This window comes from Lepisma saccharinum, chromosome 13 (genome assembly GCF_977018435.1).
Source record: "Lepisma saccharinum chromosome 13, izLepSacc3.1, whole genome shotgun sequence".
NCBI classification, from domain to species: Eukaryota; Metazoa; Arthropoda; class Insecta; order Zygentoma; family Lepismatidae; genus Lepisma; species Lepisma saccharinum.
The window spans coordinates 64,182,758-64,201,860 of record NC_139241.1 but is presented as its reverse complement, the minus strand read 5'-3'; the positions used below and the strand labels follow the sequence as shown (position 1 = coordinate 64,201,860).

Sequence of the window (19,103 nt, the reverse complement as noted above, 5' to 3'; positions counted from 1 at the left end):
ATGCAACTACTGCCACCTGGGAACTAACAAAGCAGTGATGTGGTACCATCTCCGCTCTAGATGCCGTACCCTTAGTGAATGAAGTCAGAGTGTCTTTGAAATCAGAAATAACCATTAAATTGTGCAATGTGGAAATACAAAATTTGACGTAAGTAATTCTTAAACTGCGTTTACCACATCCATCATGAATTGTTTTTTGTTCTTAGGATTCTGTCTTGTGCAAAATTAAGGGTCCTTTGAATTTCTGTAATAGATTTTCACTTTTATAATACTAAATATTAGAAAGAATATCAAAGTAAAACTTGCAGTCCAAATATCTGATTGATAATTAAAGTACCTTGACAATATGATCTTAATTATCGAATAGGTTGGTGAAGATGAGAGTATTGTCTATTATTTTATGGATCTTAGTCTTGTTGGCATTTGCTATAGAATTTCTACGTGCAACAATAATTTCTCCAGATGCAGTGTACTTATAAGTGTAAGCAAAAAAAGCAGCATTTTCTGCGACACTATATATCCGCCAGAAAATGAAAAATTGTGTATGGTTTATGCACTTTTTCTGTTTTTATATTTTGGAGATCTGTTATGGTGAAATAATGTACCTCCGTTACCTTAGCCTGAAGGCTAGATGCACGTGATTGTAGCACCCAATACATTTGATGCTGTTTGTAATTTTACATTTTACTCTTCGAATTGTCACGTGTTCTTGTGTGTGTAGAATGAAATTTGCTAAAGAAAAGTTGTGAAACTAAATATTTATAATTAACGGATTATATATTTAATTGAAAAACACAAGGCTCAAAAGCAAAAATCATGATGTTAAACATGTCGTGGAAAAAATTCATTTTTGGACTAGAAAACCTGGAAATGTCAGAGAATTTCATAATCAAAAAATTGTAACAACCCTGTACATGCTGTGAACTCAGCACCTGGTTTTCAACCAAATGAAGTATTTGCATTTTGAAGGAAGTGTGAATTAATTTAAATTTCTGAGGATCACCTGATGTTTTTTCAAGTGAGATGTTACAACCATTGTGCATGGTGGGTCTATCATTTTGTGTTATTAATTTGTGATTAATTTGTGCTCAGAAAAAAAAAATTCCTTAAATCAAATAAAGAATTTCCTGCACGAAGCTAATTTTTGAAGTTGGTGTTTAAAATTGAGGGTGCATTTCTTGCAATGATGAAAATAGGACACCTCTGATGGAGAGTGATAGAAAACCAATGCGTTATTTCTTTCTGAGCAAAGGCACCTACACCGTTTTTTTTTATTGTTGATAAACTAATTGCAAAGTGTTTACATTTCTGTGTATAATTGCCCTACACATAGATTGTATTTGGCTATTTTGGAACGAGTTTACAATACCGGACCACTCTCCAGTTTCTATGAAATTTCACCTACTCACTAATTGAGACCTGCTAATCATGAATCTGCATGTAAAAATTGGCGGTCAAGTATGGAAATTGAAGAAAAAACTAAATGAAGTATGTTTTTTTAACGTTACGTAACCCTACCATAAGAACAGTAACTCCAACGAAGACGCAATTTTCCCAACATGAAGAAATCAACGTAAACTTACCTAATGAAACTAGTGCACACTCCACATGGTCTTCTCCCTCACTGTCACTTTCAATTTCTTCATTATCGTCACATATTTGCAGGGGATTGTAGAGCATTCCGGCAAGCCTGAAGAATTCAACCGTACAATCCAAACTGAAATGTAGGCACCTCTTTAGAAATATATATTTCGCTAGGTATCCTGAATAAAACAATTTTTTTGTCCCTGAAGAATTCAAAGTGTCCTTTGCATGCCTCCAAGTCGACTCTATGCTGTTCGTGTGAGCCCCAGTATCTGCATCGACGAAGGTGACACTGTGAGGTGCTTGAAAGCTTCCTGTTGTAGCTGATTGTAAGCTTTCCAACAATCAGAAATAATTGTAGTACCCGGAAGAATCCACTGCTTAATTAAATATATCAAAGTTCCAGCGTCCCTTCTCCTGACGGAAACAAGAAAACACCATCCGCTTCCTCTCTCAATCCCGCCAAAAACCCATTGACCCTGAACACGATGACCGCGATGGTATTTTCTGCGGCCAAACTTGGACTCTTCTATTTCCACAACTTTGCCTTCACCTCCAATCTGCTCCCGATTGTCGTAGAACGCATGTTCCAAAACCTCCCGACAAAAGGAAGCCCAGTCAATACCTGTCTTATGTGAAATCTCTGCCTCCTCGCAAATAATGTTCAATGCACAATTGGAGAACCACAGTTTGACGAAAACACACATCTGTAACATAAACAATTTAGATATAGTGAAGAAAGTTCCTTTACGAACCGAAATGGAGTAATTGCACAGCCGAATTTTTTTTCTCCAACACAAACAGTTTTTACACTTATACGTGTAGTTGTCAACAGACGAACGGTCCTTGCACAATTGTAATACGTGCCCGCGTGGACACATGGCCTTCCTTCGGCAAAATACCAAAATCCATTAACTTGTTAATGAGGCCACGTCCATCTTCCTCCACACTCCACTGAAAGAACTGCAGCACATTAACGTTCTTATGTCCCACCATTCTTCCACGCTGAATGCAATGCAACTAAGAACGCAACAGTGTGGCCATGCTGAAGAGAACACAACGAATGGGTGTCACGTCACTTATCGCACAACACTTTAGCAACATTGTGTTCTGACGTCACGGAAGAGAGTTTTTTCATGTTAGGCAAAACAAGGTATAGTTCTCTTAGCCAAAATATTAATTTTTCTTTGCATTTATGCTAATTGAACCTAACCTAACAGGCCTAACCTAATGTCATATGTATTCCTCGTCTGACGTCAATACACAAGGTAGCAAGATTGTTAAGCATAAAGGAAGACCATAACGAATTACGAAAGAAAGATTGTTCCGAATTGCTGTGTATGGACAATCACCATGGTAAATCGCAAGGTTATTTTACAAGTTCTACACGTAAATGTACAATCTTAAGAAGTGACCGCTAAATATGAACTACAGATACGTCATCAGGACACCGAAGTTAGTAAGTAGGCGAAATTTTATAGAAATTGGAGAGTGGTCCGGTAATGTAAACTCATGCTGCTATTTTAACATTGTTCTACCAGTTTGTAATCATGAACACATGGAGTGGCTAAATCAAAGTAGCTAAGGAAATTATATACTGAAACAATAAATAGCAGCAATGGTGCAGATGTGCTGTGAACTCAATTCCTAGCTTGCAACCAAATGAGTTATAGAAATTTTGGAGGAAGCGTGAATTATTTGAAATTTCTGAGCGTCGTTGATGTTTATGCAAGGGAGATATCGTGGGAGTATCAATGTGTGTTATGTATTTGCTGTTAAGACCAATATATAAATATTCATAAACAAGTTACTAACTTTTTCCGTGAGACTTATTTAATTTCGGTGACCTGCACTATCCACTTGGGAACTTGTTGCTTGAAGTGCTGCAAAGACCACCAAATTAATAGAACCTTTAAAAGTTAGTCTTGCGGAAAATGTTAGTAGCTTGTTTATATGTGTTTATTGTAAAACCACATATTTTAATCCCAAATCATAAAAAAATATATTATTATTTAGATCAAATAAAGAATTTCACGCAGGGTGAAATTGGTTGATGATTGGTACATTTTCTTTTGTCGATGGTGCATTTGTTGCAATGATGAAAATAGGACACCTCTGATGGAGAGTGATAGAAAACCAATGCGTTATTTCTTTCTGAGCAAAGGCACCTACACACGTTTTTTTTTTACTGTTGGAACAAATGTGGAAATGCTGCAAAATGAACACAGATGGTGTGAATTTTAAAATTAAGGTATACTAATTTTGGAGGAAATGTTACTTGCTTCTGATTTCAGATGATTTTTATGGGAAGGGAGATTTCACGACAATCATATTACAAATCTTAAACAAGTTTCTTCGTCTTTCATGCCCAGCAGGAGAAAGTAAGCATGGCCATTTTGAGTTGTTAGGATTATATTGAAATTCAATGGCATCATAATAAACCATAAGTGTTCAGGACTACAATATTTATTAACCTATTTGCTTCTAAATATGCAGATCATTGACAGAAAATGTAGTGTTTTGAGTGTGAAAATAGCAGTGTCTGTTCTGTTGGTAAACATTATGTAGTTTCTCCAAAGTTCGTGGTTCTTGTTTTTTTAAAAAATAAAATCTATTTTATCTTTCTTTCCAGGTTGTGTCTCAGCATTCAAGTATCTTGGCTCCTCTCGCTGTTGATGCCGTTCTGAAGGTGATAGACCCAGCAAGGGATAAGAACGTAGATCTCAAAGTAAGTGACTCCTGAGAATTATTGCAAGGCAGTTTCTTTAGTATACTCGAAGTAAAGTTCCCTTTTATTCACAGTACAATGATTGTTTTATTGTGGAGTGAAAATGAATGTTATTTTTGGAAGCTTTATATTGGCATTCTAAAGTATAGCATTAATACTAGCGGATGTGATTTTGTACACTTATTTCACACAATTGAGATTGAACAGACTATCCTCAGGTTTCATAAATGCTGCGTACTGGAAAACTCATGATTAGAAGCATGCAAATTTAGTTTTTGACCAAAACTCGAAATATGAAATAACGTGCTATAATGTTCATTTTTCATGTTTCTGAAAGGTGTGAAGTGCATTTTTCTATCCTGTTTTGTCACGAAATAATGGGAAATATGCTCTTAAACACAAAATTTACCGTTTATATACAGACGCGACACTTTCAGAAGTCTGAAGTATCCTGTGAGTTATGCAATGCACGGAAAAATGGTTAATTCTACTGTAAATATTTGAGAAGCAAAAATGGACCCGTTTACACAAGAATAAACTTAATACTCTGGTAACTACATAAATGTGTTATTAGAAGCGATAAGTTTATTTTGTGTAGTAAGTACAGTTTTGAAATTAAATTTAAGATTATATTCACAATTTTTAAACCTAAATGTCATTTCATATAGCACTTTTGACGTGATTATTGACCGCTATAACACCAAAATTTTATTTTATTTACCGCTTTTGAACCCGAAATATACTGTTTTTGTACTGAAATTTTGCTTTTTAATTTACCAAAAAATATGTGCCTCTACTCATGATCTATGGCCCATGTTGGGATCACTCTGTGAGGAGCTGTGACAGACAGAAAACCACACTAAATTTTTCATGTATCACTATAGTACCACGTAACCTCAATAGAAAATGTTTATTTTTCCCTACCAGACACAGTTTTCAAATTTCAATCCAAGAAATTGTACTTGCAGTTCCGTTAAGGCCTGTTACACAAAAAACTATTGCACTATGCATAGTGTATGTTTAAAATTTCTTCAAAGATACTCTCCTTTCAGTGTTAAGGCATGATAGTTGATCCACATCTTTCAGATTTCTGTTCTACAGAACAATAGACAAATGAAACTTTATATTATGCATTTCACACCAAATATCATATAATGTTTCATATTCGTTTATGGAAATGCCCATTATCCTCTTTTTCAGTAAACAGTACTTTTTTTTTATGTTCGTGTGTTTTCTGTATCATGTGTATCATTAAATCAGAATAATAAACATGCCATTAAGATTTTTTCCACCGTTGCTAGCAGAATTTTAAAACTTGCAGCGATATAGTAGATTCTGCCATATATTAGAATGTTTTCGACCATATATTAGGATGTTTTAGGCCATATATTAGGATGTTTTGCATAGTTATTCATGCTGTTATAGGTTGAGCCATGTATACAGCATTCTTTAGGAAAGCCATTTCAGTTCAATTATTTATTACTTTTAATCCAAGTTTACGTTAATAAATTAAATGTTTTAAGGTCACATTACAAAATTTGTAACTTTACCTTACTTGGTTTGGGTTCATGAGTTTCTTAGCTGGTAAAAAAAAAAGCTGGCAACTTAAAAATTTTTAGTTTTCTCTACCCCTGCTGATACAAGTAGATGGAAGATGACATGAGTTTTACTTTTATGCCCATTGATTTAATCTAATTCATCCATCTGTGTCGTAATTAATGAAAAGAGAAAAGTAGTATATTAGCTCAATATAATCTTATCTATGTTCTTGTGAAATGTTTTCAGGGCAAGCAATTGTTATTAGAAGTAAAGTATTGTAAGTGTACAATGGCAGGAGAATGCACTTGTGCTTTTCCCTCTTTCAGGACATAAAGATTATAAGGAAACTGGGAGGCACTGTGGAGGACACACAGCTGGTCGATGGCCTCGTGTTCACCCAGAAGTCTGCCGGGGTGAACGGACCTAGGAAGGTGGAGAAGGCTAAAATTGGCCTCATCCAGTTCTGCATATCCCCTCCAAAAACAGATGTAAGTAACCTGTGTTGTAACTGGCAAATTTCTTTAACAAATTTACCGTATTTACACGTGTTGATGGGGAAAGTGACCAACAATTATATCTCGTATATAATGCACAGTACAATTCAGATTCAAGAAATGGATTTGTTACTTGTAGGTTGTAAAGCTGTTGCTATGCCAATCGGGCATCATACCTATTCAATGAGTCACCTTTTGCTATGTGGACAAGAGGAGAATAGTATCTTGTGCATGCAATGAGTCACCAAACCATACCACTCTCCCTCCACTGTGTTTAGCATGCCAAAGCTTTCACTTCTGTAACCACCTTGTTCATTCTGCAGTATAAGAAAGCAAGATCAAAATTATGTTATGGATTTGCAGCTTTCAGGACGTGTGATGGGAGGTGTGTGCTTGAATTCTGTCCGAACGGCGCCACTTATCTCGGTGTCGCAAAATGTTCCGTTACAAAGTGAAAAATCATGGGAAATGGCTATTTCACTTTTATAGTGTTTTTTAAAAATTATTATTACTAACGAAATCCAACCTGGCAATTTGTATTCACACCTGTTGATATATATGTGTTATACACAGTGACAGTGAAAACGTTTGGTTTCATGTTGGTTGTCCGAGTTAATGCACCAGTTTTGGGTGCAAAACTTTTGAAAGTGTGCATTATACATGAGTAAATGTGGTATATACACCAAAACATGCTTTTTGAAGCGTTATACATTGAATCCTCATTGTCTAAATAGAGCGAAATATTATATGTTCATGAATTGTACATTTTCTGCCATTGAATTTTTTCTCACCTTGCTCCTCAAAAAAGCACTGTATATTCAATTACATTGTGGAAGTAGTTCAATTTTAACATGTAGCAGACATGTAGTTTCCAATGAAGGCACCCACATTATGAGCTTTGGGATGGCTGGTTTCAAATGGAAACCCCATTTGGCAGTAACATGTCATTTCTTGAAAACTACAGATGATAATTCAAGTGTTTTTTTTTTTTTGTTCCTTTATATTCATATGAAGGTAGCACAAGACAAGGCAATATATTTATTGTTACTAATTTTAATACACACATTTAGAGAAATGGCGATTTTTTTCTTCCACAAAAATATATGTGATGTGGCCTTCAACACAGTTTGTTTTACTTTTACATGTAATAATGAATACAGAAAAGAAACTTCTTGTCAGTGTTTGACGATTAGTGATCCATCCAATTTTTCAAAATTATCTAAAATTAGTTGATGTTTTTTTTCAAAATGAGGGGACTGAGATTACATGTCCTTGAAGTGTGGTCTTTTATTGTGTTTCTCTATAAATTTGGTCCATCCAGCATCCATAGAGCCAATGCTAGAAGCGATTTTCCAGAATTTTTTTCACATAAATTGACAACGCAGCTTTTTTTATACATTATTATTTCTTTCCTCCAAGAAGTATCTGCTTATTTTCAACATGACTTTGCATGGTTGTAGGAAAATACCACCATGACAACATACTACATTGTTTTCATTCACTTTTTGGTTGCCACAGGAGCATGCAGAATACCAATACCAATTTTAGTGTAAAATTTTTATTGTCTCCTCTCTTTTCTTACTTTAACTTTAATTATTGGGAGGTAAAATGCATAAATTTCACTTTTTTAAGTCCTGTCATCTGAGAAACAAAGATTAATCTGTCTGCAACAATTAGTTTATTGCCATTTTTTTTTTTATATATTGTGCAAAGTTTGAAAAGCACACACGTGAAACGTTTCTGTTCGAAGAGGCTAACATGCGGGAAATACTCCTGTTCGCTAAAAAAAGCATCAGATGTAGATAGATTGCAGATCAATCTCTACTTCATAGAAGTCATTTAGAAACTTTTCAAAAAGGTGAAATAATGAAATGTGTAGAGTAATGAATGCCTGGGCAGCAGTTATTTGTAGTTTTTGTAAATATAAGAAAAGCTGAGTAGGTGTACACGTTGATTGCAGATGGACCATAATGTGATAGTGTCTGACTACGCTGCAATGGACCGTGTTCTGAGAGAGGAGAAGCAGTACATCCTGAACATTGTGAAGCAGATCAAGAAATCTGGCTGCAATGTTCTCCTGGTTCAGAAGTCAATATTGAGGTAAGAAAATTACAGCTAGTCATGTTCAGTATATGCATGCAACACATCTTCTGCACATGATGTATGTTCCATCAATAGTGACATCCACATTATGGAAGAAAGAAAAAAAAATTACAATAGCTGAGCACAGTTCAGTGTCAATAGTGGTACATAAAATGACACTTTAAGAATTAAAATTTAGGAAGAAAATCCCAAATTTGATTTAAAAACTATATGTACAACAGGAAGTATAAATTTCCATTCTAATGCACATTCTTGATCTTCACCCATGTGAAACATGAGAAAGTAAAACCCCTAGATTCTCTGGCTGTCTGACAGTGTGGTACTGTGTACAAGAAATTAGTATTTAGGATGTTTAGATGTCAAGTGAGTTACTGAAATGATTTCCGCGAAACTTACTTGTAAATGTTCTATTAATTTCGGTGGCAGGTGGCCTCTGCCACCATCCACTTGGGAAACTTGGATGCTTCACTGTTGGGTTGACTTCCGGTTCCTGTTGTTTCCTCACTGCTAGGGGCGCTGGTGTAGCCAGTTCGTCTGCTGTGCTAGATTTGAGTTGTTGCAAAAGCAGGAGCCAAATATGATGTGCCTGACCACCGTCGATATTCAGATCGTGCAGGAAGTGCATAATTGTGGGCATCTGATTTTTGTCCATTAGTGTGTGCACTGTATGCCTAACTGAATTTTTTTGGATCCTGTGTTTGTTAAACTTGAGGTGCTTTGCTAGTCCGGTAGTGGGTTGGGATTTATTTGTATTGGCTGTTGTATGCAAGTTGCACTCACACTGGGCATCATATATTCCCGGGTTGTCAAGTGGTGAAAGGAAAGATCTCTTGTGTTTGCTTAGGACACTGGTTATTTTGTTCAGTGTGCGAGTTTGTCATACTGTTTCAGGGTCTTGGCTAGGTGCTTGGATGTTGTCTGGTTTTGTTTTATTGCTGCTGGCTGGGTGGTGTTGGTTAGGTTGTCGCACCTGCATTTCAGAATGATTGTTGGATAGTGGAATCCAAAGAGTTTCTGTAACATTATAATGAAGACTCTGAGATAATTATTTTGAAACACAGTTACGCAAGGAAGAGTTGTGCTTTTTTACATGAGAGCATACATTGTAATACTTTATTTACGGAACAAAGTTGTTACCAATATATGTCTTTCATTGATTCCTTCTTACACGCATGCCTGGACATTTCTCAACAATTTCAAGTAAGCCAATTAGTTCTGTATGTCAGGATGTATGGAAAATAATCTACCCAAAATAGAATAGTTTTTTTCTGAAATATTCTGCATTTCAATTAATTTGTGTAGTTTTGGGAGTATTATTAACTTCATTTTTGTATAGAGAAGTCGGCTTATCTGTGCATGGGTCACATGAGGAAACCTATGCAACAGCGAGCCAGCATAAAGTAGATTTGCTATTCACCTGGCCTCTAATCAGTGATTACCTTAGTGAAATGCACAAGTGTGAGGCTCGATATTCTATATGTACCTTCATGGCATGATGAATGCACAGCTTCACCTTCAATTAGATTTTCAAGTTTATTCACATTCTAGAAGCATTGAATCAGTAATTGTAAAACACACTGTACCTGTCAACTGTAGGTTAGAAACCACTTCTGTAAAATGTACATCTTGCAAAGATGTCTAAACTTAGGACACCTTCTGATAAGACACTAGAAGAATTCACATTCTGAGCTGATGTACACTTGGGGGTATTCTAAGCACCCCCCCCCCTTTCAAATATTCTCATTTTAGTGTTATTATACATAACTCTTTATATTTACATTCGATGAAAATTTCTTTTAGTTTTTAACTTAAACTGTGGAGAATTTGTGACACTCATGTAAAAATATGGTCTTCATCTTTCTAACCATGTAAAGTTGCGACTGGTTAGAAATAACTTCTGTAAAGTGTACACCTTGCAATGATGTCTAAACTTGGAACACCTTCTGATAAGACATGTGAAGAATTATCATTCTGAGCTGATGTACACTTACTGTATTCTAAGCACAATCCCCCTTTAAATATTCTCATATTTGAGCATTGTTTTACATAATTCCGCGATATTCTCTGTCCATGAAAATTTATCTTGTTTTTTAACTTAAACTGTGGAGAATTTGTGGCCCAGGTAAAAATATGGTCTTCATCTTTCTGACCATGTAATGTTGCAACTGATGAGAAGTAGCTTCTGTAAATTGTACATCTTGCAATTATGTCTAAACTTAGGACACCTTCTGATAAGACATGAGAAGAATTTACATTCTGAGCTGATGTTCACTTACTGTATTCTAAGCACAATCCCCCCTTAAATATTCTCATATTTTAGCGTTGTTTTACATAAACCTAGGATAGTTACTTTGCACGAGTATGATATTTCTCTTGGTTTTTAAGTTAAACTGTGGAGAATTTGTGGCTCAGGTAAAAATACAGTCTTCATCTTTCTGACCATGTAAAATTGCAACTGTTAAAAATAACTTCTGTAAAGTGTACATCTTGCAATGATGTCTAAACTTAGGACACCTTCTGATAACACATGAGAAGAATTTACATTCTGAGCTGATGTACACTTACTGTATTCTATGCACAATCCATCTTTATGTATTCTCATATTTTAACTTTGTTTTACATAACTCCAGGATAGTTACTCTGCATGAGTATGATATTTATCTTGGTTTTTAAGTTAAACGGTGGAGAATTTGTGGCTCAGGTAAAAATACAGTCTTCATCTTTCTGACCATGTAAATTTGCAACTGTTAGAAAAAACTTCTGTAAAGTGTACATCTTGCAATTATGTCTAAACTTAGGACACCTTCTGATGAGACATGAGAAGAATTTACATTCTGAGCTGATGTACACTTACTGTATTCTAAGCACAATCCCCCCTTTCAATATTCTCATATTTGAGCGTTGTTTTGCATAACTCCGAGATAGTTACTCTGCATGTGTATGATATTTCTCTCGGTGTTTAACTTAGATCGAGAAGAATTAGGTCTTCATCTTCCTGTCGATGTAAAGTAGCAACTGGTATGAAATACCTTCTGTAAAGATTACATCTTGCAATGATGTCTAAACTTAGACCACTTTCTGATAAGACATGAGAAGAATTTACATTCAGAACTGGTGTACACTTGCAAAATTCTGAGCAAAATCCCCCTTTAAATATTCTCATATTTGAGCATTGTTTTAAATAATTCCAGGATATTCTCTCTCCATGAAAATTTCTCTTGGTGTTTATAGTAAACTGTGGAGAATTTGTGACAATCATGTAAAAATATGGTCTTCATCTTTCTGACCATGTAATGTTGCAACTGGTGAGAAATAGCTTCTGCAAAGTGTACATCTTGCAATGATGTCTAAACTTAGGACACCTTCTGATGAGACATGAGAAGAATTTACATTCTGATGTACACTTACTGTGTTGTAAGCACAATCCCCCTTTAAATATTCTCATATTTTATCTTTGTTTTACATAACTCCGAGATAGTTGTTCTGCATGAGTGTGATATTTCTCTTTGTGTTTAACTTAGATTGTGGAGAATTAGTGACATCTAAAAGTCTGGTCTTCATCTTCCTGTCCATGTAAGGTTGCAACTGGTTAGAAATACCTTGTGTAAAGTGTACATCTTGCAATGATGTCTAAAGTTAACCTCAATCTGATAAGACATGACAAGAATTTACATTCTGAGCTGATGTACACTTATTTAAATATTCTCATATTTAGCATTGTTTTACATAATTCCGGGATATTCTCTCTCCATGAAAATTCCTCTTGCTGTATAAGTTAAAATGTAGAGAATTTGTGGCTCGTGTAAAAATATGGTCTTCATCTTCCTGTCCATGTAAGGTTGCAACTGGTGAGAAATAGCTTCTGTAAAGTGTCCATCTTGGAATTATGTCTAAACCTAGGAAACCTTCTGATAAGACATGAGATGAATTTACATTCTGAGCTGATGCACATTTACTGTATTCTAAGCATAATCCCCTTTTAAATATTCTCATATTTTATCGTTGTTTTACATAACTCCAGGATATTCTCTCTCCATGAGAATTTCGCTTGGTGTTTAACTTAAATTGTGAAGAATTTGTGACAGGTAAAAATATAGTCTTCATCTTTCTGACCATGTAATGTTGCAACTGTTAGAAATAGCTTCTGTAAAGTGTACATCTTGCAATGATGTCTAAACTTAGGACACCTTCTTATAAGATATGAGAAGATATACCTTCTGTAAAGATTATGTCATGCAATGATGTCTAAACTTAGACCACTTTCTGATAAGTCATGAGAAGATATTACATTCTGAACTGGTGTACACCTGTAAAATTCTAAGCAAAATCCCATTTTAAATATTCTCATATTTGAGCGTTCTTTTAAATAACTCCGGGATATTCTCTTTTCATGAAAATTTCTCTTGGTGTTTATCGTAAACTGTAGAGAATTTGTGACAATATTGTAAAAATATGGTCTTCATCTTTCTGACCATGTAATGTTGCAACTGGTGAGAAATAGCTTCTGCAAAGTGTACATCTTGCAATGATGTGTAAACTTAGGACACCTTCTGATAAGACATAAGAAGAATTTACATTCTGAGCTGATGTACACTTACTGTATTCTAAGCATAATCCCCCTTTAAATATTCTCATATTTGAGCGTTGTTTTACATAATTCCGGGATATTCTCTGTCCATGAAAATGTCTCTTGTTGTTTAACTTAAAATGTGGAGAATTTGTGGCTCAGGAAAAAATATGGTCTTCATCTTTCTGACCATGTAATGTTGCAATTGATGAGAAGTAGCTTCTGTAAAGTGTACATCTTGCAATGATGTCTAAACTTAGGACACCTTCTGATGAGACATGAGAAGAATTTACATTCTGAGCTGATGTACACTTACTGTATTCTAAGCACAATCCCCCCTTTAAATATTCTCATATTTGAGCGTTGTTTTACATAATTCCGGGATATTCTCTGTCCATGAAAATGTCTCTTGTTGTTTAACTTAAACTGTGGAGAATTTGTGGCTCAGGTAAAAATATGGTTTTCATCTTTCTGACCATGTAATGTTGCAACTGGTGAGAAATAGCTTCTGTAATGAATACACCTTGCAATGATGTCTAAACTTAGGACACCTACTTATAAGACATGAGAAGATATACCTTCTGTAAAGATTACATCTTGCAATGATGTCTAAACTTAGACCACTTTCTGATAAGACATGAGAAGATATTACATTCTAAACTGGTGTACACCTGTAAAATTCTAAGCAAAATCTCCCTTTAAATATTCTCATATTTGAGCGTTCTTTCAAATAACTCCGGGATATTCTCTTTTCATGAAAATTTCTCTTCGTGTTTATCGTAAACTGTAGAGAATTTGTGACAATCATGTAAAAATATAATCTTCATCTTTATGGCTATGTAATATTGCAATTGGTGAGAAATAGCTTCTGCAAAGTGTACATCTTGCAATGATGTGTAAACTTAGGACACCTTCTGATAAGACATGAGAAGAATTTACATTCTGAGCTGATGTACATTTACTGTATTCTAAGCACAATCCCCTTTTAAATATTCTCATATTTTAGCGTTGTTTTACATAATTCTGGGATATGCTCTCTCCATGAAAATTTCTGTTGGTGTTTAACTTAAATTGTCATGAATTTGTGACAGGTAAAAATATAGGCTTCATCTTTCTGACCATATAAAGTTGAAACTTTTAGAAATAGCTTCTGTAAAGTGTACATCTTGCAATGATGTCTAAACTTAGGACACCTTCTGATGAGACATGAGAAGAATTTACATTCTGAGCTAATGTACACTTACTGTATTCTAAGCATAATCCCCCCTTTAAATATTCTCATATTTGAGCGTTGTTTTACATAATTCGGGGATATTCTCTGTCCATGAAAATGTCTCTTGTTGTTTAACTTAAAATGTGGAGAATTTGTGGCTCAGGTAAAAATATGGTCTTCATCTTTCTGACCATGTAATGTTGCAACTGATGAGAAGTAGCTTCTGTAAAGTGTACTTCTTGCAATGATGTGTAAACTTAGGACACCTTCTGATAGGACATGAGAAGAATTTACATTCTGAGCTGATGTACATTTACTGTATTATAAGCATAATCCCCTTTTAAATATTCTCATATTTTAGCGTTGTTTTACATAATTCCGGGATATTCTCTGTCGATGAAATTTTCTCTTGGTGTTTAACTTAAATTGTGAAGAATTTGTGTCAGGTAAAAGAAACAGTCTTAATCTTTCTGACCATGTAAAGTTGCAACTGTTAGAAATAACTTCTGTAAAGTGTACATCTTGCAATGATGTCTAAACTTAGGACACCTTCTGATAACACATGAGAAGAATTTACATTCTGAGCTGATGTACACTTACTCTATTCTATGCACAATCCATATATGTATATTGTCATATTTTAGTGTTGTTTTACATAACTCCAGGATAATTACTCTGCATGAGTATGATATTTTTCTTGGTGTTTAAGTTAAACAGTGTAAAGTCCGTGCGTTTATTATGTCCCCATCGGCAATCCTTTTATAAATCTTAACACTGACAGCAATAGCAAACAATAGCCAAGCCGCTCCCGATAAGCACGTGCACTCAGACGTTGTTGCCACATTTTCTTTACTTACATTTCTTGTAGTTGCAAGGCGCCTCTCGTTATTTTTGCTCTATAACCACGTGCGGGGTTGATTCTTTTTAACTAGTTGTGTTGTGTTATGGTGCTGTTTTGTTGCTTTGTTATAGTGTTGTGCTTCTAGTTTTTTTTTCCTTAGACTTTGCATAATGGAAGTTATCACTCACGGCTGCTAGTGAAAATCCTAAGTATGAAGTCAAAACTTCAGGATATTATTTCCTTCATGGAGAGCAGAAATGCTCACCACCCCCTCAAAGCCAATGGCGCATTCCCCCCAAAAATCGTCATGCGCCCCCCCCCCCCCCGATTATATCATGTGCCCCCCCAAAAACATCATTCGCGGCCTCAAACCATATCGTAATCCCCACAAAGTATTTAATTACGACAGCGTGTCTACCGAAAGTAACTTTTTTCTTAGCTTTACAGAACACTATACTTGATCTGCCCTTATTCCCTAAACAGAGGTGCCCTTCACTCATGACCACCCCTAAAATCGTTCATAAACCCCCGAAAATAGTTTGGATGAATGTGTAATAGTTGATGTCTATTTGAATGAAATACCATGTTACATTGTCCATATTTTTTGATTGTTCGATTTTCGAAAAAACTTAAAGCTAGCACATTGATTGGTTAAATGTAGTAAATTAAAATATGTAAATATGCATATAAATAGTATTTTTGAGTGGGTTTATAAAACTCAATTTGAGTATTTAACACAAATTGTTACACAACTTAAGATAAAGATAGAATAATTCAACCTTGGCAAACCAAATAATATGCTCCAGCCGTATGGCAGATTCAAATTGTTTCACGAGACATTACAGAACCCTAGCTAGAAATTCTTAACCTCAAGGCGATAATATAACAGGGTTCCTCTTTCAAAGAACTCACCCTCACCCAGTGGCGTGCCCAAAGGGGGGGTTGGTGGGGGTTATAACCCCCCTCTGTGGCCCAGTATTCCTAAGAAAAAGAATGTCAAAGGTAGGAAAATATGAGAAAATGAGGGTTGACGACCAAGAAAAAAGTATACGTAACCCCTCGACAATCCTGGGCATGCCACTGGGTAAATATAATTATTGTAGTAACAAACCATAATCCATAACAATAATTACTTGGATTTTATCTTCAGTGCAAATTTAAAATTTTCCTGTGACAAGTTAGAAATACGGATTCGATATATTTTTGTCCCAAATCATGCACCTGCTTTAAATTAAGCAGTATACCAACACTAAGCATTATATTTTAAGAAGGGATGTTATTAATGAATATCGAGAATATCGCTTATGTCTTGTAATGCAGCTGTAGTATGAAACTTCACATTCACCTCAGTAAAGCGCCAAACACGCATTCTCGCAACACATGACTGCGGGTGAAGCGAGCAAGAAAATGTTTACCCCCATTTCTTTGCAGGCTTTCAAGAATATTAATTTAATGGGGTGTCAATACTTACTTAAGATCCCGAGATATTTTGTCTTTTCCAGCTTCTCTTTTGGCACGTTTGGGGTCGAAAACGTGTACTACATACAATATCGCTAAATACAGTCTCCAAAATTTAATGTTCGAACTCTCTCTCCACTACAGAAATCTCTCGACAATCCAAGGTTTAACACTTTATCAAGAGCTTCCTATTACCTCCTTTCAATTTAATACTCAATCCTACCACAAAATAGTTCCATGCTAGTTTTTAGACAGCATTGCCTCCTCCAAAAAAAAAAAAAAATTCTCAGTCTCCACACCAGAATTTCCGCAACAGTCTAAGACAATAGTAATACACAAGAATTGGATAACCCCTCACTTTAATGTTCAATCCCCCTCTAACTAAAATACCAGCCATAATGTAAGACCTAGAGTTGGATACTGCCCCCCCCCCCACGTTTAATTCAGAATCCCTTCCCCCAAAACCCCCTGGTCCATTAAGGCCTAATATGTAAGAGTTTGATATCCCCCTCCTTTCGATAATACCCTTAAACACTTCCTTTTTAATCTTTATGTGTATTTATTTTCTCTTTCCATATTCTTTAATTTTGTTTCTCTTTCTTTTTCTTTTTTCCTTACAATTTCCTTCTGCTTTTTCTCTTTATCTCTTCAATTTGGCAACATTGCTTTCCTACTTCAGTTTGTTGCTTCTACTTCAAAAGAAAACCGCCAGCGTGGGTGTTTCTTTTAACAAAGAGTACCGCTCCCTTTGTTAACCACTGGGGATATAATGAACACGCGGGCTTTAGAATTTGTGGCTCAGGTAAAAATACAGTCTTCATCTTTCTGACCATGTAAATTTGAAACTGTTAGAAATAACTTCTGTAAAGTGTACATCTTGCAATGATGTCTAAACTTAGGACACCTTCTGATGAGACATGAGAAGAATTTACATTCTGAGCTGATGTACACTTACTGTATTCTAAACACAATCCCCCCTTTAAATATTCTCATATTTGAGCATTGTTTTGCATAACTCCGAGATAGTTACTCTCCATGAGTGTGATATTTCTCTCGGTGTTTAACTTAGATCGAGAAGAATTAGGTCTTCATCTTCCTGTCGATGTAAAGTAGCAACTGGTTTGAAATACCTTCTGTAAAGATTACATCTTGCAATGATGTCTAAACTTAGACCAATTTCTGATAAGACATGTGAAGAAATTACATTCAGAACTGGTGTACACTTGTAAAATTCTAAGCAAAATCCCCCTTTAAATATTCTCATATTTGAGCATTGTTTTAAATAATTCCGGGATATTCTCTCTCCATGAAAATTTCTCTTGGTGTTTATAGTAAACTGTGGAGAATTTGTGACAATCATGTAAAAATATGGTCTTCATCTTTCTGACCATGTAATGTTGCAACTGGTGAGAAATAGCTTCTGCAAAGTGTACATCTTGCAATGATGTCTAAACTTAGGACACCTTCTGATGAGACATGAGAAGAATTTACATTCTGATGTACACTTACTGTGTTGTAAGCACAAACCCCCTTTAAATTTTCTCATATTTTATCTTTGTTTTACATAACTCCGAGATAGTTATTCTGCATGAGTGTGATATTTCTCTTTGTGTTTAACTTAGATTGTGGAGAATTAGTGACATCTAAAAGTCTGGTCTTCATCTTCCTGTCCATGTAAGGTTGCAACTGGTTAGAAATACCTAGTGTAAAGTGTACATCTTGCAATGATGATCTAAACTTAACCTCCATCTGATAAGACATGACAAGAATTTACATTCTGAGCTGATGTACACTTATTTAAATATTCTCATATTTTAGCATTGTTTTACATAATTCCGGGATATTCTCTCTCCATGAAAATTTATCTTGGTGTATAAGTTAAACTGTAGAGAATTTGTGGCTAGTGTAAAAATATGGTCTTCATCTTTCTGACCATGTAATGTTGCAACTGGTGAGAAATAGCTTCTGTAAAGTGTCCATCTTGCAATGTCTAAACCTAGGACACCTTCTGATAAGACATGAGAAGAATTTACATTCTGAGCTGATGTACATTTACTGTATTCTAAGCATAATCCCCTTTTAAATATTCTCATATTTTAGCGTTGTTTTACATAATTCTGGGGTATTCTCTCTCCATGAAAATTTCTCTTGGTGTTTAACTTAAATTGTGAAGAATTTATGAGTGAGGTAAAAATATAGTCTTCATCTTTCTGACCATGTAAAGTTGCAACTGTTAGAAATAGCTTCTGTAAAGTGTCCATCTTGCAATGATGTCTAAACTTAGGACACCTTCTGATGAGACATGAGAAGAATTTACATTCTGAGCTGATGTACACTTACTGTATTCTAAGCATAATCCCCCCTTTAAATATTCTCATATTTGAGCATTGTTTTACATAATTCCGGGATATTTTCTGTCCATGAAAATGTCTCTTGTTGTTTAACTTAAAGTGTGGAGAATTTGTGGCTCAGGTAAAAATATGGTCTTCATCTTTCTGACCATGTAAAGTTGCAACTGGTGAGAAGTAGCTTCTGTAATGAATACACCTTGCAATGATGTCTAAACTTACGACACC

At 35.2% G+C, this 19,103-nt stretch overlaps 1 protein-coding gene and 7 non-coding genes across 8 annotated transcripts in view; all 8 read left to right on the top strand.

The window, feature by feature from the left end:
- The window catches only part of CCT4 (chaperonin containing TCP1 subunit 4), a 49,981-nt gene that overhangs the window by 14,119 nt on the left and 16,759 nt on the right, over positions 1 to 19,103 (top strand). The window contains exons 5-7 of the mRNA XM_083134351.1: positions 4,217 to 4,312; positions 6,178 to 6,339; positions 8,306 to 8,445. Of these exons, the coding sequence (XP_082990477.1) occupies positions 4,217 to 4,312; positions 6,178 to 6,339; positions 8,306 to 8,445 (398 nt within the window). The remainder of the gene's footprint in view (positions 1 to 4,216; positions 4,313 to 6,177; positions 6,340 to 8,305; positions 8,446 to 19,103) is intronic.
- LOC145997903 (small nucleolar RNA SNORD58) lies at positions 10,936 to 11,002 on the top strand. The gene has a single exon (XR_014443289.1). It is a non-coding gene; the product is annotated as a small nucleolar RNA SNORD58 (small nucleolar RNA).
- Positions 13,254 to 13,320, top strand: LOC145997907 (small nucleolar RNA SNORD58). The gene has a single exon (XR_014443293.1). It is a non-coding gene; the product is annotated as a small nucleolar RNA SNORD58 (small nucleolar RNA).
- On the top strand, positions 13,900 to 13,966 carry LOC145997908 (small nucleolar RNA SNORD58). The gene has a single exon (XR_014443294.1). It is a non-coding gene; the product is annotated as a small nucleolar RNA SNORD58 (small nucleolar RNA).
- Positions 14,182 to 14,248, top strand: LOC145997900 (small nucleolar RNA SNORD58). The gene has a single exon (XR_014443286.1). It is a non-coding gene; the product is annotated as a small nucleolar RNA SNORD58 (small nucleolar RNA).
- Positions 14,751 to 14,817, top strand: LOC145997901 (small nucleolar RNA SNORD58). Its single transcript, XR_014443287.1, has one exon. It is a non-coding gene; the product is annotated as a small nucleolar RNA SNORD58 (small nucleolar RNA).
- On the top strand, positions 17,405 to 17,471 carry LOC145997906 (small nucleolar RNA SNORD58). The gene has a single exon (XR_014443292.1). It is a non-coding gene; the product is annotated as a small nucleolar RNA SNORD58 (small nucleolar RNA).
- On the top strand, positions 18,790 to 18,856 carry LOC145997905 (small nucleolar RNA SNORD58). The gene has a single exon (XR_014443291.1). It is a non-coding gene; the product is annotated as a small nucleolar RNA SNORD58 (small nucleolar RNA).